At 31.7% G+C, this 23,233-nt stretch overlaps 1 protein-coding gene across 3 annotated transcripts in view; it reads right to left on the bottom strand.

Moving 5' to 3' along the window:
* Positions 1–22,249, bottom strand: part of LOC139492235 (brefeldin A-inhibited guanine nucleotide-exchange protein 3-like) — a 104,454-nt gene extending 82,205 nt beyond the window's left edge. For all 3 annotated transcript variants that reach the window (XM_071280419.1, XM_071280420.1, XM_071280421.1), the window contains exons 1-4: positions 22,087–22,249; positions 10,469–10,568; positions 9,500–9,633; positions 9,114–9,248 (exon numbers count right to left, since the gene is read on the bottom strand). In XM_071280419.1, the coding sequence (XP_071136520.1) occupies positions 9,114–9,248; positions 9,500–9,633; positions 10,469–10,553 (354 nt within the window). In that variant the 5' untranslated portion in view covers positions 10,554–10,568; positions 22,087–22,249. The remainder of the gene's footprint in view (positions 1–9,113; positions 9,249–9,499; positions 9,634–10,468; positions 10,569–22,086) is intronic.
* Between the last annotated feature and the right edge of the window lie 984 nt (positions 22,250–23,233).

Here is a 23,233-nt window from a genome sequence, read left to right as displayed (position 1 = left end):
TGTTTGGTATGGTATGCTGTACTGTACAATAGTTTTGTTATTCCTGTTTTTACATGACATAGGTAGGATGTAGGTGTTTGGTATGGTATGCTGTACTGTACAATAGTTTTGTTATTCCTGTTTTTACATGACATAGGTAGGATGTAGGTGTTTGGTATGGTATGCTGTACTGTACAATAGTTTTGTTATTCCTGTTTTTACATGACAGAGGTAGGATGTAGGTGTTTGGTATGGTATGCTGTACTGTACAATAGTTTTGTTATTCCTGTTTTTACATGACAGAGGTAGGATGTAGGTGTTTGGTATGGTATGCTGTACTGCACAATAGTTTTGTTATTCCTGTTTTTACATGACATAGGTAGGATGTAGGTGTTTGGTATGGTATGCTGTACTGTACAATAGTTTAGTTATTCCTGTTTGTACATGACAGAGGTAGGATGTAGGTGTTTGGTATGGTATGCTGTACTGTACAATAGTTTTGTTATTCCTGTTTTTACATGTCAGAGGTAGGATGTAGGTGTTTGGTATGGTATGCTGTACTGTACAATAGTTTTGTTATTCCTGTTTTTACATGACAGAGGTAGGATGTAGGTGTTTGGTATGGTATGCTGTACTATACAATAGTTTTGTTATTCCTGTTTTTACATGACAGAGGTATAGGATGTAGGTGTTTGGTATGGTATGCTGTAATGCACAATAGTTTTGTTATTCCTGTTTTTACATGACAGAGGTAGGACGTAGGTGTTTGGTATGGTATGCTGTACTGTACAATAGTTTTGATATTCCTGTTTTTACATGACATAGGTAGGATGTAGGTGTTTGGTATGGTATGCTGTACTGTACAATAGTTTTGTTATTCCTGTTTTTACATGACAGAGGTATAGGATGTAGGTGTTTGGTATGGTATGCTGTACTGTACAATAGTTTTGTTATTCCTGTTTTTACATGACAGAGGTAGGACGTAAGTGTTTGGTATGGTATGCTGTACTGTACAATAGTTTTGTTATTCCTGTTTGTACATGACAGAGGTAGGATGTAGGTGTTTGGTATGGTATGCTGTACTGTACAATAGTTTAGTTATTCCTGTTTTTACATGACATAGGTAGGATGTAGGTGTTTGGTATGGTATGCTGTACTGTACAATAGTTTTGTTATTCCTGTTTTTACATGACAGAGGTAGAATGTAGGTGTTTGGTATGGTATGCTGTACTATACAATAGTTTTGTTATTCCTGTTTTTACATGACAGAGGTATAGGATGTACGTGTTTGGTATGGTATGCTGTACTGCACAATAGTTTTGTTATTCCTGTTTTTACATGACAGAGGTAGGATGTAGGTGTTTGGTATGGTATGCTGTACTGTACAATAGTTTTGTTATTCCTGTTTTTACATGACATAGGTAGGATGTAGGTGTTTGGTATGGTATGCTGTACTGTACAATAGTTTTGTTATTCCTGTTTTTACATGACATAGGTAGGATATAGGTGTTTGGTATGGTATGCTGTACTGTACAATAGTTTTGTTATTCCTGTTTTTACATGACAGAGGTAGGATGTAGGTGTTTTGTATGGTATGCTGTACTATACAATAGTTTTGTTATTCCTGTTTTTACATGACAGAGGTATAGGATGTAGGTGTTTGGTATGGTATGCTGTACTGTACAATAGTTTAGTTATTCCTGTTTTTACATGACAGAGGTAGGACATAGGTGTTTGGTATGGTATGCTGTACTGTACAATAGTTTTGTTATTCCTGTTTTTACATGTCAGAGGTAGGATGTAGGTGTTTGGTATGGTATGCAGTACTGTACAATAGTTTAGTTATTCCTGTTTGTACATGACAGAGGTAGGATGTAGGTGTTTGGTATGGTATGCTGTACTGTACAATAGTTTTGTTATTCCTGTTTTTACATGTCAGAGGTAGGATGTAGGTGTTTGGTATGGTATGCTGTACTGTACAATAGTTTTGTTATTCCTGTTTGTACATGACATAGGTAGGATGCAGGTGTTTGGTATTGTATGCTGTAATGTACAATAGTTTAGTTATTCCTGTTTGTACACGACAGAGGTAGGATGTAGGTGTTTGGTATGGTATAATGTACTGTACAATAGTTTAGTTATTCCTGTTTTAACATGTCAGAGGTAGGATGTAGGTGTTTGGTATGGTATGCTGTACTGTACAATAGTTTTGTTATTCCTGTTTTTATATGTCAGAGGTAGGATGTAGGTGTTTGGTATGGTATGCTGTACTGTACAATAGTTTTGTTATTCCTGTTTTTACATGACAGAGGTAGGATGTAGGTGTTTGGTATGGTATGCTGTACTGTACAATAGTTTAGATATTCCTGTTTTTACATGTCAGAGGTAGGATGGAGGTGTTTGGTATGGTATGTAGTACTGTACAATAGTTTAGTTATTCCTGTTTTTACATGTCAGAGGTAGGATGTGGGTGTTTGGTATGGTATGCAGTACTGTACAATAGTTTAGTTATTCCTGTTTTTACATGTCAGAGGTAGGATGTAGGATGTAGGTGTTTGGTATGGTATGCAGTACTGTACAATAGTTTAGTTATTACTGTTTTTACATGACAGAGGTAGGATGTAGGTGTTTGGTATGGTATGCTGTACTGTACAATAGTTTAGTTATTCCTGTTTTTACATGTCAGAGGTAGGATGTAGGTGTTTGGTATGGTATGCAGTACTGTACAATAGTTTATTTATTCCTGTTATTACATGTCAGAGGTAGGATGTAGGTGATTGGTATGGTATGTAGTATTGTACAATAGTTTAGTTATTCCTGTTTTTACATGTCAGAGGTAGGATGTAGGTGTTTGGTATGGTATGTAGTACTGTACAATAGTTTAGTTAATCCTGTTTTTACATGTCAGAGGTAGGATGTAGGTGTTTGGTATGGTATGTAGTACTGTACAATAGTTTTGTTATTCCTGTTTGTACATGACAGAGGTAGGATGTAGGTGTTTGGTATGGTATGTAGTACTGTACAATAGTTTTGTTATTCCTGTTTTTACATGACAGAGGTAGGATGTAGGTGTTTGGTATGGTATGTAGTACTGTACAATAGTTTAGTTAATCCTGTTTTTACATGACAGAGGTAGGATGTAGGTGTTTGGTATGGTATGCTGTACTGTACAATAGTTTTGTTATTCCTGTTTTTACATGACAGAGGTAGGATGTAGGTGTTTGGTATGGTATGCTGTACTGTACAATAGTTTTGTTATTCCTGTTTTTACATGACAGAGGTAGGATGTAGGTGTTTGGTATGGTATGCAGTACTGTACAATAGTTTAGTTATTCCTGTTTGTACATGACAGAGGTAGGATGCAGGTGTTTGGTATGGTATGCTGTAATGTACAATAGTTTAGTTATTCCTGTTTGTACACGACAGAGGTAGGATGTAGGTGTTTGGTATGGTATAATGTACTGTACAATAGTTTAGTTATTCCTGTTTTTACATGTCAGAGGTATAGGATGTAGGTGTTTGGTATGGTATGCTGTACTGTACAATAGTTTTGTTATTCCTGTTTTTACATGACAGAGGTAGAATGTAGGTGTTTGGTATGGTATGCTGTACTATACAATAGTTTTGTTATTCCTGTTTTTACATGACAGAGGTATAGGATGTAGGTGTTTGGTATGGTATGCTGTACTGCACAATAGTTTTGTTATTCCTGTTTTTACATGACAGAGGTAGGACGTAGGTGTTTGGTATGGTATGCTGTACTGTACAATAGTTTTGTTATTCCTGGTTTTACATGACAGAGGTAGGACGTAGGTGTTTGGTATGGTATGCTGTACTGTACAATAGTTTTTTTATTCCTGTTTTTACATGACATAGGTAGGATGTAGGTGTTTGGTATGGTATGCTGTACTGTACAATAGTTTTGTTATTCCTGTTTTTACATGACATAGGTAGGATGTAGGTGTTTGGTATGGTATGCTGTACTGTACAATAGTTTTGTTATTCCTGTTTTTACATGACATAGGTAGGATGTAGGTGTTTGGTATGGTATGCTGTACTGTACAATAGTTTTGTTATTCCTGTTTTTACATGACAGAGGTAGGATGTAGGTGTTTGGTATGGTATGCTGTACTGTACAATAATTTTGTTATTCCTGTTTTTACATGTCAGAGGTAGGATGTAGGTGTTTGGTATGGTATGCTGTACTATACAATAGTTTTGTTATTCCTGTTTTTACATGACAGAGGTAGGATGTAGGTGTTTGGTATGGTATGCTGTACTGTACAATAGTTTTGTTATTCCTGTTTTTACATGACAGAGGTAGGATGTAGGTGTTTGGTATGGTATGCTGTACTGTACAATAGTTTAGTTATTCCTGTTTTTACATGTCAGAGGTATAGGATGTAGGTGTTTGGTATGGTATGCTGTACTGCACAATAGTTTTGTTATTCCTGTTTTTACATGTCAGAGGTATAGGATGTAGGTGTTTTGTATGGTATGCTGTACTGTACAATAATTTTGTTATTCCTGTTTTTACATGTCAGAGGTAGGATGTAGGTGTTTGGTATGGTATGCTGTACTATACAATAGTTTTGTTATTCCTGTTTTTACATGACAGAGGTAGGATGTAGGTGTTTGGTATGGTATGCTGTACTGTACAATAGTTTTGTTATTCCTGTTTGTACATGTCAGAGGTAGGATGTAGGTGTTTGGTATGGTATGCTGTACTGTACAATAGTTTTGTTATTCCTGTTTGTACATGACAGAGGTAGGATGTAGGTGTTTGGTATGGTATGCTGTACTGTACAATAGTTAAGTTATTCCTGTTTTTACATGACAGAGGTAGGATGTAAGTGTATGGTATGGTATGCTGTACTGTAGAATAGTTTTGTTGTTCCTGCTATCCATTTTATGTATTATTGATTTGCAAGATATTTGGCAAAAAGGGGGTACAGAACGCCTCAGGAATGTAACTTTTTAACCAGATGCTCCCCAGGGCACAGCTTTATACGACCGCAGAGGTTGAACCCTGAACAGTTGGGGAAAGTATGGACACAACATTCAAGCTGGATTGAGCTCTAAATTTGGATTGTGATTAAATAGTTGACACAGCATAGGTTTCTGACACAGAATGAATGTGGTCTAATGAACTTAAATTTTTTTTTGCCTTTGAGCAATTAACTTTGCTGTTGAATATTAATCCTCTCAAAAAAAATTTTGAAGACATTTTCATTTTATTTAGGGACGACATCAAAAGTACAATGAAGGATAAAAAACTTAATTCATATAGTTTTTTCACTGACCCCCCTACCCCCTCTCTTAACTTAATTTGGGAAAAATTGATTGACCAATAAGGATATATGTAAAATCAATGTCAATTTATACAAAACTTGCAGCAATTTGACCCCCCACCCCCAAACTATTAGAATTAAGTTTTTTTATCCTTCATTGATTTTTTGATGTCGTCCCTTATGAAATCTGAAATGAGAAAAATTGACCCCCCCCCCCCCCCAATTTTTTTTTTCACATCCCCCTTTCCTTATTCCAAAACTGACCTCAATTCAAATTTCTAATGGAGTTTGCAACAATAACTACTCATTTAAATACATCATAAAATATTAAAATGTAAAAAAAAGTGCTTGTTATCACTGAATGGTAAAGATTGTTTTAATTTATCAGCTGGTAAGAAAAGTGAATATACATTGTATATTGTATAAAACAATGATTTAAGTTGGTTCAACTACTATTCTGGACAAAGAAAGATAACTCCAATTGAAAATTTCTTGCTATTGTGCAATACTGTGCAATTGAAAATTTCTTGCTATTGCACAATACTTAATATAATAATATTGGATCCTGATTTGGACCAACTTGAAAACTGGGCCCATAATCAACCAGATGCTCCGCAGGGCGTAGCTTTATACGACCGCAGAGGTTGAACCCTGAACGGTTAGGGCAAGTATGGACACAACATTCAAGCTGGATTCAGCTCTAAATTTGGATTGTGATTAAATAGTTGACACAGCATAGGTTTCTGACACAGAATGAATGTGTTCTAATGAACTTAAAATTTTTGTTTCTCTTAGAGCAATTCACTATGCTGTTGAATATTAATCCTCTCAAAAAAATGTTTGAAGAAATTTTCTTTTTTATTTATGAAATTTCAAATGAGAAAAATTGAACCCAATTTTTTTAATCACATCCCCCTTTCCCTTATTCCAAAACTAATCTCAATTAAAATTTCTAATGGAGTTTGCAACAATAACTACTCATTTAAATACATCATAAAATATTAAGATGTAAAAAAACTGCTTGTTATCACTGAATGGTAAAGATTATTTTAATTTATCAGTTGGTAGTAAAAAGTGAATATACATTGTATATTGTATATAACAAAGATTTAAGTTGATTCTGGACAAAGAAAGATAACTCCAATTAAAAAAAAATCTTGCTATTGCACAATATTTTGCAATTAGATATTTCTTGCTTACTATTCTGGACAAAGAAAGATAACTCTAATTAATTTTTTTTTTGATATTTCACAATATTGTGCAATTAGATATTTCTTGCCATTGCGCAATACTGTGCAATTGAAAAGACTTGCTATTGCACAATACTTAATATAATAATTTTAGATCCTGATTTGGACCAACTTGAAAACTGGGCCCATAATAAAAAATCTAAGTACATTTTTGAATTCAGCATATCAAAGAACTTCAAGATTTCAATTTTTGTTAAAATCAGACTAAGTTTAATTTTGGACCCTTTGGACTTTAGTGTAGACCAATTTGAAAACAGGACCAAAAATGAAGAATCTACATACACAGTTAGATTTGGTATATCAAAGAACCCCATTTATTCAATTTTTGATGAAATCAAACAAAGTTTAATTTTGGACCCCGATTTGGACCAACTTGAAAACTGGGCCAATAATCAAGAATCTAAGTACATTTTTAGATTCAGCATATCAAAGAACCTAACTGATTCATTTTTTGTCAAAATCAAACTAAGTTTAATTTTGGACCCTTTGGACCTTAATGTAGACCAATTTGAAAACGGGACCAAAAGTTAAGAATCTACATACACAGTCATGACAGTTAGATTCAGCATATCAAAGAACCCCAATTATTCAATTTTGATGAAATCAAACAAAAGTTTAATTTTGGACCCTTTGGGCCCCTTATTATGTTGGGACCAAAACTCCCAAAATCAAACCCAACCTTTCTTTTATGGTCATAAACCTTGTGTTTAAATTTCATAGATTTCTATTTACTTATACTAACGTTATGGTGCGAAAACCAAGAAAAATGCTTATTTGGGTCCCTTTTTGGCCCCTAATTCCTAAACTGTTGGGACCTAAACTCCCAAAATCAATACCAACCTTCCTTTTGTAGTCATTAACATTGTGTTTAAATTTCATTGATTTCTATTTACTTAAACTAATGTTATTGTGCGAAAACCAAGAATAATGCTTATTTGGGCCCTTTTTTGGCCCCTAATTCCTAAACTGTTGAGACCAAAACTCCCAAAATCAATCCCAACCGTTCTTTTGTGGTCATAAACCTTGTGTCAAAATTTCATAGATTTCTATTAACTTAAACTAAAGTTATAGTGCGAAAACCAAGAAAATGCTTATTTGGGCCCTTTTTGGCCCCTAATTCCTAAAATGTTGGGACCAAAACTCCCAAAATCAATACCAACCTTCCTTTTGTGGTCATAAACCTTGTGTTAAAATTTCATAGATTTCCATTCACTTTTACTAAAGTTAGAGTGCGAAAACTAAAAGTATTCGGACGCCGGACGACGACGACGACGCCGACGCCAACGTGATAGCAATATACGACGAAATTTTTTTCAAAATTTGCGGTCTTATAAAAATCTAAGAACATGTTTAGATTCAGCATATCAAAAAAGCCCAAGAATTCAAATTTTGTTAAAATCAAACTCAGTTTAATTTTGGACCCTTTGGACTTTAATGTAGACCAATTTGAAAACGGGACCAAAAATTAAGAATCTACATACACAGTTAGATTTGGCATATTAAAGAACCCCAATTATTCATTTTTTGATGAAATCAAACAAAGTTTAATTTTTGACCCCAATTTGGACCAACTTGAAAACTTGGCCAATAATCAAAAATATAAGTACATTTTTAGATTCAGCATATCAAAGAACCCCAAGGATTCAATTTTTGTTAAAATCAAACTTAGTTTAATTTTGGACCCGTTGGACCTTAATGTAGACCAATTTGAAAACAGGACCAAAAATTAAGAATCTACATACACAGTTAGATTCGGCATATAAAAGAACCCCAATTATTCAATTTTTGATGAAATCAAACAAAGTTTAATTTTTGACCCTTTGGGCCCCTTATTCCTAAACTGTTGGGACCAAAACTCCCAAAATCAAGCTCAACCTTCCTTTTATGGTCATAAACCTTGTGTTAAAATTTCATTGATTTCTATTTACTTATACTAAAGTTATTGTGCGAAAACCAAACATAATGCTTATTTGGGCCCTTTCCTAAACTGTTGGAACCAAAACTCCCAAAATCAATCCCAACCTTCCTTTTGTGGTCATAAACCTTGTGTCAAAATTTCATAGAATTCTATTTACTTAAACTAAAGTTATAGTGCGAAAACCAAGAAAATGCTTATTTGGGCACTTTTTGGCCCCTAATTCCTTAACTGTTGGAACCAAAACTCCCAAAACCCATCCCAACCTTCCTTTTGTGGTCATAAACCTTGTGTTCAAATTTCATAGATTTCTATTTACTTATACTAAAGTTATAGTGCGAAAACCAAATGTCTTCGGACGACGACGACAACGACAACGACGCAGACAACGACGCCAACGTGATACCAATATACGACCAAAAAATTTTCAATTTTTGCGGTTGTATAAAAATGAACTGAATATCTTTTAAAAATCTACCATTCTCAATGATCAAAATAAGTGTCTGTCAAACTGCTACACATCCAATGAAATCATTCATGTGTGGTTCAAATTTCCTGAAATTTTTATACTTTTGTCAATAAGTCAAAGTAAATATTTTTAATTATTAGAGAAGTTGTGGTTTTGCTTTGACTTTTAGTAAATGAGTGGATTGACAAAATTATAGATCTTGATAATACCTTTACAACTTCTACTTGTACTTCTTCTGATAATGTTGGTGTACAAAATACTGCATTTAAAACTTGTATTGGCATCCAGTAATCTTCACTCTCAGTTTCAATGCTAGAGCAAAATCGTTCATCTTCCAACATTTTCTGAAAGAAAGAAAAAGCCTTTTATTTATTTTACTTTTAGCAAGAAGTATGTTTTATGTTATTTTTTGTTTTGTGTAATCTGTGGCAAAATTGTGATTTAACTGAATGCACTGTATGCAAACATGTGATGTAGTTCACAACATACATGTACCCTTACTCCCTTTCTCACAAATTCAATGTTTGTCCCAAAACACATTATATCAGATAAATAAATAAAATAGTAGGTACAGGTATCACATGTTAGTACTTACCTGAATGCCATGTAAAGAATGTGTGCCTAATTTCTTAGATTTGGATTCGATTGCTAACTGGAAAGGTTCTAAACATTTTTCTCTCAATATATGAGCAGGAGTCTTTGAAACTTCATTCTTATTGCTAAGAATGTCTGAAAAATAACAAAAATCATCACCATAAATATATCCTTATACATAAACTATCAGGGTTATTCTTCTGTTTTTTTCTTTTGTCCTTTATTATTAAATTAATCATTGAAATAAAACCACATTTTTTTAAAACTATTTTTAAAATTAAAATAAAATTAATTATATTTTGAGGAAATTGAGTTTGAAAGTTAAACTTAAAGTTTTGAAAGCCTCATTACATCAAGTAGATTAAAAGTTTTATAAATAATTATGTTGAATTGACATTAATCTAATAAATGCATCTTCTTTCTTCAAATGAAAGCTATTTGTCCTCATAAGCTTTATTTACAAAGCACTATAAGAGACCAAGGACTTATAGGTTGCACTTTTTAAATACAGCTGTTTCTCAAATTAAACCAAGCCTCTTTTAGGGAGATTTAGAATATTCATAGAAAATATTTTGTTTACATACTGGTTCCCAGTTATGATCTCTGTGTTCCATCTCATAGAGACATAACTTGGGAATGTTACCAGTAAAAATACATGTGCATATTGTTTATATTGAAATCTGTGGTAACCTTTTATTCGAGGTAGGGGTAGTTAAGAAAATTAGTGTTAGTTTAAACTGTGAGAAGTTCAGGGCATATAAACGTTGAAAATATGCCGCACAGCCCTATATTTTGACCTTTGTAAAAAATTGTAGTGCATATGAACTTTCAATTCTAGGATAAGATTTTATTCAAAACTTCATAGTAAAAGTGGTACAGTTTTAGCCGTAAAAGGAGTTCCTATGGGAAATTGCATTGTCAATATTTACAGAAATGCAACCTAAATGAACAAATTCAGATTTACATGTACCTAATGCTGTTCTGCATGCTTGCTTGATGTTGGTGTGCTTTGTTGAAGAGACATCTGACAAAAGCTGTTTTAAAATGTCTTCCATTAATAATGCTGTAACCTGAAATAAATTTTTAATCTCCTGTATAAAATAAGATGTCTATTTAGATTGCCTTTGAGACAACATTTCAACAGAATCAAAATGATTATGTTATCCATGTAGGCCTTATAGTCAAAAGCTGCTATCAAACTCCATTGTACACTTCTCAATAAGTCACCTTAGAACACAAGATTTCTGAGCGAAAAAATATCATAAAAATAGAAGCAGATGAAAACAGAATCACATATTATGCAATTTACCCATGAATATTGATAGTTCTTGTGACTGACAATTCTTTAATAATTTTGAAATCCATTCAAAGATGATATGGTTAATATCAAGTATATAATCATTGATTCAGAGTTCAACACACAATATGTTGATGTAACAACAGGTCCATGTACATCTATTGTTTATTCTGTTTTGCAAGCTCAACCCTTTCCTCCATGGAATTTTTTTTCAACATAATTGATTCGCATAGGATTTTTTCAATTAAAAAAAAATCATAGGTTTAAAATATTAATGCATTGCGAAAATGAACATTTCATCAATGAAATTTGAGTCAGCTATATATTCTCATGAATATCCTTTTTATATTAGATCCAAATTTTATCAAGTTTGATACAGATTTTATATAGAAACGACGTTTCAACTGAGACACTACACAAGATTCAAAAGGCGTCATTATGGAGGAAAGGTTAAGTGAGCCAAAGAAACCAGTTAATTATATCATAATGCAATTCAAATTAACAAAATGCATTTCTGAGGTTTTTATCAGAAATTCTTAAGTATCAGAGATGGGTCCGATTACTTTCAATGTAATTGATTAAATTACAATTACTTTGTCATTTGTACGATTAAATTAAATTAATGATTACATCATTTCTGAAAGTATCTGATTAAATTAATGATTACATTGGCAAAGTAATCATGATTACATCTGATTACAATGAATTTAAAAACAAAACATTTTGAATGATGTGGATGAATAAAAGTTTAATATAACTTTTTTGAGAACGTATTTTATTTGGTTCAATTATAAAATGATAACTTCAAATTAAACGTCATCTATTTAAATAAACACCAAATTTCACTACATATATATACATTACACTTTATCACCAATGATCTCTAAATTATTTTGAATTAAATTTTATAAAGATATATCATAATCAAGAGTTTTTTTGTTTGTCTTCTTACCTCTTTCATAATTTATATGTATTCCAAGTTGCAATTTATGGAAGTTTAAATATGGATGAAATAAAGTAACATTTGTACCAGTTAAAACTATGTTAAATTTTAATAGAAATGTTTAATCAAATTGTAAACAATATGTATTAAAGTATTAAAAACCATTGCATTTTACACGTCCAGTCCAAATACAAAAAAAAGTTTAAACAACATATTTGTCCAAGTTTTAATTTAGTTTGTGCTAATTACATAAATTTTCATGTCTGATTTATCTTTTCTCATATATATTTCCCTACAGCTATATATACTCAATTGGTAATTGCAATAAAAACAAACCTTAATTAGTCTCCTACCTGTCAATTCAAAGTTGACAAAAATTAACAAAAGATTATAATTCAGGGTTAAAGAAAAGTATTACTTGAGTATATAACAGTTATTATCAAATATTAATATGAAGATCAATATAAAACGATGAATATACATGTATTTACAATATCTTTTACCAAGATAAAAGGTTTATAATTGTATTATATGTCTCTGCTTAGGCTAATGATGACTTTTTAATACTGTAACAGTTTATTTTTTAATGAAGTAGACAAGCTTAAAGTAACCAAACCATTTTAGTATGTTAAAAAATTATCAAATATGAACAAAGGGATTCATTTAATGACCAAAAACACAATTTTAGATTTTTTTCATTGTAATCAGAATGTAATCAAAAAGTAATCATGATTACAGGGTATTTTGAAAAGTAATTGATTAAATTAAATTACATGTAATCAGATTTTTGGCTGATTAATGATTACACTGATTACTTGAAAAATTGTAATCAATTACAGCTGATTAACGATTACAATTACAATTACCCCAAGTCTGTTAAGTATTGAGGTGTTAAGCCTAAATTCAGTACAGTTTGATACCTTTTATCATGGAGCTAGTTGGCAGACCCTTATTCAATGGGATTAATTCTTTTCAGAAAGGGGCAAGTTGGTAGTCATGGAAGTCCTTAATGCAGTAAGATTTTATTCTTTTTTTTCATAACTTTGGCAAGTTGGTAGACCTTTATTCATCAGGATTTCACTCGTTTTCTTCAGTGGGGCAAGTTGGTAGTCCTTAGTGCAATTGTCATGGATTCCCTGGGTATTTGGATGATTAGTGCCAAGTTTTTTGTCAATTCATTCCAGCTTTTTAAAGAACAGTGTTTTACAATGTACTATTGAAATAACCATAAAACGTTTATTTCTTATACTGTACATATACTTGATACATGATGTATACTAATTTTAAAAATGTTTTTAAATATTTTTTTTAAATCTATTTTTTCAGTTCGGTTTATTCTGGAAATGGTATTGACCGAGTACATGTATACTATCTATTTAAATAAATATACATGACAATTTAATATTTAAAAAAAAAATATGAATTAGTTTCATTTTCAAAAATATCATTTTTGATTGTCCAACTTCTTTAAAAACGTTGAAAATTAAGTTATGAAAGTGTATATAATACTATAACAGCTCCAAATTCCAAATATTTTCCATTGCATCATGGAATCTTTTTGTGTTGTTTGTCATCAATCTTGAGCATATATATATATCCGAATCTGGTGTACCAAAAAAATATTGACACCTTATGTTTGTGGCATAACATCGTGGCCACTGCACAAGTTAATTGTTTTCTGTTTAGTATTAAATTTATATTAAGATCCATCATGTTACATCTTGTGATCAATTTTATTTGGCAATCGCCAATGGCAGTCAGCAGGGTTAAAGAACATCAGTTGTTCGACCTGTTAGTCAAATGCGTTTTGCATGTTTTGTTTAAATATACTTTTTCACTTTTTTGGTCTTTTGGAAAATTTTGTTTGTGCTGTATTTAGACCCTTCTACAACGAAATTTGTTTGACATGCACACTTATAAAAATTGTGGTTTTTATCCATTGCAATCATAGGTTTGAACGTAGTTTTCAATTTAGACTCGTTTATATTTATATATATATAAGAGTAATAAGACCAAGGATTTAAGATCTCACTATACAAATCCTTGATAAGAAAGATTATTTCAAATTATCATACAGGTTCACATCAGGAAATTAGAGGCTCCAAAGAGCCTGTGTCGCTCACCTGTATTTACTACTGCTTTGGAAATCATGTAAAATAAGGTTAAAATCATAATTAACAGTATTAGATGTTATTAGATACTATAATGATATCTAGGATAATAACAAAAAACTGCAAAATTTCCTTAAAATTAGTGTTGTCATCAGTTAACTGGTTCACCATGGTGACAACATTTATTTTAAGGAAATTTTGCATTTTTTTGTTATTATCCTAGATATTATTGTAGTATCTAACAATATCTAATATCTATTCTAATACTGTTATTTATTTTTGGTTGGGGTTAACTGTTGGAAGGACCGAATATAAAATACCAAAAAGGCTAACCAGTTAACCAGGCATTTGTTCAATCTAATAGATTTTGATAAAAATGAGTATTGAAATCATTAAATAATTGTGTTCTTTTTCTAAAATTTTGTTGTGGTAATTAATTTGACAGATCAAATGTCCAGTATATTTTTTTATTTTTTATTTTTTTTAAGACATATAAGCGTTTTATTCCTAAATATTTCCTGTGTACAATTACCTTAGTCGTACAGGATCAGGCTAAGGGTCCCTGTTTACAAATTGAAACCATCTATCCAGGGGAAATAGAAGGCAATAAAAAAAGTAGTCCACTTTTAACCTTGGATTTACATTTAGTGTAAAAAATATAACCATATAATGTTAGAAGCATCTAACAGTTCTATACTTTAATACAAAATAGTAAGTAAATAAGTATAAGATACCCACATAAAAGATTTGCATTTGTCCAGTATATTGATATCTATTGTTAATCCAAAAAACACAAAAATAAACTAGAACTTAGACAACTTGTCTATCAGCTTGTCTATCAGCATCTTGAGTAAACATAATTAGAATACATGTTTTTAAAACAGTAACTATATATATAGCTATAAATAAGTAATCCTATTAAATTTTACGATTTACTTCATTATTTGATTTTTGATCTAAAATTGCGTACCGTAATCCTACGACTGAATGTGCATCCTCCATTGTACAAGGTTTTGTCATAATTTAAACAAAATGTGAAATGCAAATAAAGGTGAATGTAATTAATGTTTGCCGGTACTTGATTGTACAAGTAACAGGATTATCATTTCAAATTGAAACACCAAACACTATTTTCTGAGACATCAAGAGAAAATTCAAGAATCATCGGTTTCAGACATTTTTAATTCGTCGAGATCTAGAAGGTTTTTATTTATCTGAAGTTATTACAAACGCCATAGAAGATACGGTGTATTGGATTATTAAAAGTCAAACTTGGCCAGGAATCCTCATAGATAATGCCCAAAAGGACAAACTTCAATTCATCATAGTATGGAAACGTACATTTTTACGGTTCTATAAATAAGGCCTTCCAACTTTAAATTATCGCTTAACTGGTTAATAGGTCGACCGATTATCCAAGTAATCGGTTAGGCAAAACTGTCTGATTTGACAACACTATTTAAAATTTCTAACTCAGGGGCAGCAACTCAACAACAGGTTGTCAGATTTGTCTGCAAATTTCAAGGCAGCTAAATCTAAATCTGATGAAAATTTTTGTCACCTGTCAGATTTGCTCTAAATGCTTTAGTTTCAGAGATATCCGATATAAACCAAAATTCAATTTGATATAGGTCAACATCAAACATCAAAACATCAAAAATCTAAATACATGGCTAGATTCAGCATATCAAAGAACCCCATAAATGTATATTCTGACATTTGTTTTAATATATATCTTGCTTAGCTATTATTCTGCATGTGCTACATGTATCTATGTATTAATACATATATGTGCTGTCTGTATGTTTGTGTTGTATGTGTATCTGATGTTATTACATGTATGTTTTGTTTATTAATATCAGTCGGTTTAAAGAGCTCTTAAGAGCTCATGTTCATAGTTATTATGTATATATGCAACCCGACTTTAAATAAAGATTACTTTACTTTTTTTGATTTTTGTTGAAATCAAACAAAGTTAATTGTGGACCCCGATTTGGACCAATTTGAAAACTGGGTCCATAATCAAAAACTATATGGGCAGGAATTCACTAATGCTACTTTAGTGTGACATTGTAAGAAAAAAATAAAAATCATTATAAGCTTCTAAATTTTTTAAAAATTATTGCTACAAATGGTGTCCTTCTATTTGTAACCAAAAAAACCATTTTTAAACTTGCGTCAGTTTGGAACCAAAGCAAATAATGAATTTGGAGCATGTAACATGGACACTTTTTCCAAATTGAGATTAATGATTCCTTAACTTTTTCAACATTCAATATCATATATATTGATCACAAAACATTGTCTATCATCAAAAATCTAAAATGTATATTTTCATTTCTTTCAGAAATTTTGTGAAAACAAGTTTCCTCTCCTTTTCTGTCAATGTTACATGCAATGTTTAAGAGATAAATACAGTAAGAATCATTTTCATTCTGAACATGTAAAGGCTCTTTTTCATTGTGTTACCCTCACATTAAAAAATTGTATTAATATTTTTGCAATTATCTCATTTCTGTCATAAAATAGTGACTTAAATGTTGCATGTAACGTGGACACAAAAAATATGAATAATGAACCATGCCAGAATTGACCATAAAAGATATAAAAAGCCTCCAAACAACCATCTGAATGTAAATTATACAATTATACTGCCACATTTCTCATATATGATATTATTTAAATAGTGGTTAATACCAAAACCATTCACCTAAATTTCAGAAAGCAGACATATTTTTTAACTATACCAGTAGTTATGCTTGTTCATAGTGGTACACTATGGAAGGCTAAATTAAAAGATATTCAAATGTCAAAATAACCAGAAAAATGAAATTAAGACCAGAGATAGATCAATTGATGAAGGAGTCATCCAAAATTTCCACAACATGAAACATTTTTATATCAGTAAGTAAGCAACCCGTTTTTTTATGCACAGGGATGAGATTGATAAGAAGACAACCATCAGCATCCACAAAGTTTCTCACTCAATATAACTAATACTGACAAAGTAAGGGTACAAAATGATTACATGTATCCCTCATTCATGTGACACAGTTACACTTAAAACTAATAGTATGAAAAACCAAGACAAAACATGGACAAATCTACGAGAGGTTGATACAGCTGCATTTATTGAGAATCTTATTTTCAATCGTTTACATAACTTCTATAAAGAACAATTTGGGTTTCATCTTTGAGGTTGTTGTCTGATAGACATATTACCCTATATCTCGTTTTATTTCTGCTGGTTAATCTTACATTTATGATAACTTTTTAAGGTTTAAACAATAAATTTTATTTCAAAAATTCAAAACAAGTTTCTTGTTACTTGTTTTCTGTCTCCAACATCTTCAACTATCTATCTGAAAAAAGGAAAAAAAACAAAACAACAATTAATCTACCCTCAATCAGAACCAAAATCCATGCATAGATTATAAAATTTACAATAATATAAAAACTCTCAAATATCTTGTTTCGATTTTTCAATGCCATTTCATCTTGAAAACTTGTTACCTAAACTACAGAAAGCCACAATTTAAAGGGCCCCATAATGACCAGTGTAAAACAATTCAGAAGAGAAAACCAACACCCATTAGACCATAGTCCTGTTTTCAACTTTATTTGACCTTCTTTTACTTTTTTGTTTCATTAGCGTCACTGAATAGTCTTTTGTAAACGAAAAGCGTTTCTGGCCTTCAAAATTTCAATTCTGGTATCCATGATGAGTTTATTATTATTATTTTGAAATCAGAAGGAGCCTGAACCTCTTATAATGCAAAAGATATGCTGGAATGTCAATTATTGGCATAACAATTAAAAAAAAAATGTTACAAATTGAATTCCTCATGATTTCTATAATGAGCATCAGTAAATACACATGATACATGTGTTGACTGGTGAATGAAAAGGGATAAATAAACAAGATTTTGAAATAAACATCTTCTACACTGCTGTAGAATGGTCAAATTGGAGATCACTAGTATGTCTGCATACACAGTCACCATCATCTGGTTTTCTGACACAGAACTACTATCTGACTGACTGAAAGGACCGTCAACACCAGACTCACTAATAGGGACCTTATCAGACTGGCTAACACAGACATCATAATCTGCCAGGCTGATAGGGTTATCACCATCTGACAGGCTGAAAGGGATATCACCATCTGACTGGCTGACAGGGACGTCACCATCTGACTGGCTGACAGGGACATCACCATCTGACTGGCTGACAGGGACATCACCATCTGACCGGCTGACAGGAACATCACCATATGACTGACTGACAGGAACATCACCAACTGACAGACTAATATGAACATCACCATCTGCCAGGCTGACTAGGACATCACCATCTGTTGGCTGACAGGGACATTACCCTCTGACTGGCTTACAAGAACATCACAGACTGACTGACTGACAGGAACATCACCAACTCACTGATTGACTGATATGTACATCACCATCTTCCAGGCTGACAGGGACATCACCATCTGTCTGGCTGCCAGGGACATCACTATCTGACTGGTTGACAGGGACAGTATCTTTTTGCAGCATCTTCCTGAGAGTTTTCTTCATCACATTTATTGCTGATCATCTTTTTCTTTCTTAGGTTTATATTGCTTTTTTTTTTATTAAAAATTGCATGTAAATTTTCAAGACCGACACCAATTTTGATGTCAATGAAGAAAATACACTTCTAAAAAGAATATCTATATTTAGAAATAAAAATGAAGTTTGATGGTGGTAAATCAAGTTAAATTATCACTAATATCTTTATAGAGCAAAGGAGTAAGTAAATGTTATCAGTTCTGTTCATGCGTGTAACATTGACTGAAAAGTAAAAGGTTGTATGTCAATGTTACATACATGAAGACCAGAAGATGAAAGTGGTGTGCTTAATAGTCAACTTTGGAGAAATAATATAATTGCTGCCCAGTAATATCTAATTAATCATTTAGGTTATAAAATGTTATATAAATGTCTGACTTTAAGGAAGTAATACCTTTGCATGTAACATAAAAAAATCTTGACACAAAATATTGTTGTCAATGTTACTAACTAGTGTTAAAAGACAAATTAAACAGGAAAACATGAAAACGCTTTAATTTTGTAAAATAAAAATAAGATAATAACTCCATATGGCAGTAAGTTTTGTTTACGCATGTAACACTGGCCTGAACATGTAAAAGTCTAAATAATAGACTATGTCAATGTTACATACACAATTTCTTAATGAAAAAAAAGTTTAATTTGGGTTTACTTTATACATTATTTTTTAAAATAGGTATCATAATAATAACTTTGAATATTAAAAATTAGATTAACTGTTGATTTCAACACAGTAAAATCTTCTCATGTAACACAAAAAAGACCTGATACAAAAATCGTAGTCCATGTTACTCGTGAAGTTATCATAGGAGCATCAAAGAAATTGTGTGATGACAATATTTCAGATGTTAGTCATTTATAAACTCAGATCAATTCATTTTAAAGCTCATAACAGAGGTTTGGAAATCAATGCTTTTAAACATTATAATTCTGGGTTATGTATGTAACATTGACAGGAACACCAACAAATGATGAGGAAAAATTGCTAGTCAATCAGAAAAAAAATAAACACAAATAATTAACTCATTTATTTCTTTAATACATGTATCATTTTAATGAAGCAAATTTAAATTTCAACAAGATTTTATTGATTGAATAATTGTATGCACATTTATTAGGTTGTAGCATGTAACCTGGACGCAGAAGATGTGTCAATGTTACATGCCTTTAAATGATAAGAATTACAAGTAAATATTGTAAAGTCTATAAATCAAGAAAGATCAACAACTTCTCTGTTAAGAATTCAGCATAAATTTACATTTGATTTAATATTATGCACTGGCCAATTATGCTTTAAGTGTAATAAAGTAATATTGTTTTTATTCTGGTGTCAATGTTACATTTTATGTTTTGAAATTAAGTGGCCAGTTATCTTTATAATGCTGAGAATGAATACAAGTACTAGTTAATCAAATTGGCAATTAATCTGTGGTATTTCATGTAAAAAATTAGATTGATAAGGCAAACCGTACAAAAAAAAAGCTTTTGCATGTATCATAGACACCTTTCCTTGGTAAATATTTTCGTGTCAATGTTATGTACAGAAATCTCTCCAGCAATAAAATGAATATCGTAAGGGTCAAACCTGTTTAAATACAAGATAAACTTATATTTTTTGACAAAATTGCAAAGCAAGTCACACATCATTATCAAAGAACCTAATTTACACAGGAAGTGCATGTAACACTTCATTGTGAGGTCAAATTAACCTGGTCCCACTCTCTTATCATCTGCTTGATCACTGGTAGATGCCTAGTGTGAAAGATGACAAAGCCACATTTTAATGTAATTGTCAGTGGGTTGAAATGTGAAAAAAATAATTATGGTAATGCTTACTATAAAAAGTATACAACTGTTATAAAAAGATGAGTATTATTGGGCAGTATTGACACGAAAATGAAATAAATTTTCTTACCTTCTATATTTTTCAAACTTCAGTTGATTGATAAAAATCATGAAATCCAAATTTTACCCATTGTTGACACCTTTCAAAATTTGCCATGCTGGACCAATAACTTGTTTCCAAAGCTAATCAGCTAATGAAAAGGTGCATGTAACATTTGTTGACGGGAAAAGTTACATGCACTTGTCCATTTTCAAACGTATTTTATTTGCAGCAATAATCGGATTCTGTACAAAATGGGGTTTCTAAATGATAGACAGATCATTTTGCAGTTGATTTTCAACTATGATAGTAGAACAATTCTTCAGGCATATTCTAAATATGACTAGGGGTTTTGCCACTGCAGAAATGTCACACTTTTTGTCTACAGTTTTCAACTACCAGCACATAACAAGTGCTGATTTTTTGTTGATTTTTTTAATTGGATCCATTTTTTTTGCATTTGGCAATAAAGACTAACGCACTTTGATATTTAAACAATGTTAAAGCTCCATATTTGCATGATTTCTTTATTTTTTAATTGGATAAACACTATTGACCCTAAAATTTCACTAGCGAATTCCTGCCCATATATGAAGAAAAACAGGAACAAATTGTTAAATCAAGGTTATAATGAACCAAATCAGTTGGAACGATTTGACCAAATCTTTGACAAATTGGCTTGGAACAAATTGGCTTGATTGAAACAACTTGGCTTGGAACAAATTGACAAGCATTCTTCCCGGAGAATACAATGTTTTCAACAGGTTGGGGACAACCCATCAAATTGGGGACTGTTCCCCAAATGAGTAACAATCCCTCATTTGAGTAATCATTTGGTAGTGCTAAAAAACAAAATTTTCTTATCTGAGTTGTTTTTCTTAAAATGGCACATATTCATGAAAAATGTAGCAAATTTTCCAAAAAATGATTATCCCTAACTTGATTTACTGAGAAGATACAAGCCTATGAAAAATTAGAAAATTTGACTATTTTCAAGGCTACTAACTTTTTTAAAACCCCTAATAAAAATATAGTTCTTTGCTAGAAGTTGTTCCAATTTCTATAAATTTGTGCCATTTTACATAAAAAGACAAATTTTTAGAAAATTTAGTTTTTTAATAGCACAATAGTTATGAAATGATTACTCAAATGAGGGATTGTTACTCGTTTAGGGAATAGTTCCACATTTGGCAGGTTGTCCCCAACCTGTTCAATGCAAGTTAAAACCCCCTGTCTTCCAGCTTTACTTCAAACTTATGAGGGCCCTCATGGGGTTTTTGATTATGTGATTACTTGGCCGTTTTTTTAATGATTATTTGATTATTAAGCCAAATATTTCACGATTATTTGATTACCTAGGGCTGTATTTTTAGTTTATGATTATTTGATTACTAAAGATAAGCAAATATTTAATGATTATGTGATTATATTGGCAAAAAAATGGTGATTATGTGATTACTAGGACCCCCCCATGAGGGGCCTCACTTATCATGTTTATGGATTACAAAATAATTAATGGATGAAACAACCTGTTCAAGGATTCAACACACAGGCACTTGTTTCTATCCATAGGAAGGTCGACTATCCATATACTTCTATCTATATGGATAGTCGACCTTCCTATGGATAGAAACAAGTGCCTGTGATTCAACAATAACAGTAGGTCTAACAGACAGTAATAAATTATCTGATTACGGGTAATTTGCCGGCATATTGCGGTTTTCTCATCTAGTTACACTCACTTAATCGTCGTGTTGATTAACAATTATACGCTTTGCTATGAACAGAACACTCATATTATATTGTACGCTTCATTTATGTAGTTTCTTTCTCTATTTTGGCGATAATTTAGTTTAAGTCTCAAATCTTTGCCAAATCATAATAATGCCGCTTACGAATGTAATAATAGGTTATTCACAACAACATTATTTTATGAGTTTGTGCTTCGAAGATTTTTTTGAGATATTTTGTCTGTATTATTTTAGGTATTTGCACACTTATATTGCAGATTTTTCTCTTTTTTTTTAATTTTAAATTTTCACATATAGCATTGAAAAATAGCACGGGCAATAACTCAGTTCGTGATTTTTTTCAACTTCCAGGCAAGGACCGAAGCTCATAAACTCGGCAACCTTGCTTCGGAAGTTGGATTTTTTTTGTATGTTCTGTATGAGTCTTCATTCACAAGGAGCACCACTATTTCAGATCAGAGGTGGAAATAAAAAAAAGTTGCTTTCATTAAAAAAAGAAAAAAAAAAAAGAAAGAAAAGCAATACGTGAACCTAAGACCGCTGACTGCTGGGTCACCAAAGGAGGGACCCAGGAAACACATGACGTCCTTGCGACGTTATGTATTGGTCGCTGGAAGGTCATGACTGACGTTACGAAAGTACGACGTTGTTGCAACGTTGTGAGAATGTAATTTTACGTCACGTCAGATACGACGTAGAACCGACGTCAGGACAACGTTATTATTGTTTTTGATAACGTTTATATTACGTTGTTGCAATGTCATATTGCGACGCATCTGTCACGTATCTGTGACGTTATAGCAACGTCGTCATATTTTTGGTCGATAAAATATTAAGTTGATTTTACGCTATTATAAAAGAGGAACCATGTTTTGTCATCAATAATACATCGTAATAATAATAAAAAAATAATAAAAAAATAATTGCAATATGTACTGTTCATCGATCAAATATATCACGTAATTAAAACGTTGTAGCAACGTAATTGTCGACATCCCTAAAATTTACATAGCAAAATTTCTTCTTTTATTATGTACTAGATTTAATTTGTCTTGTTTTTATTGGTAGAACTAATGAACAATATTTGATATGAGGCAGGCATTACCTGTGAAAGGGGACGAAGTCTGTACGAATTTAT

Source organism: Mytilus edulis, chromosome 10, assembly GCF_963676685.1.
Source record: "Mytilus edulis chromosome 10, xbMytEdul2.2, whole genome shotgun sequence".
Classification (NCBI taxonomy): Eukaryota; Metazoa; Mollusca; class Bivalvia; order Mytilida; family Mytilidae; genus Mytilus; species Mytilus edulis.
Note: the sequence above shows the minus strand (reverse complement) of the source record. Positions and strands in the feature narration are given on the sequence as shown.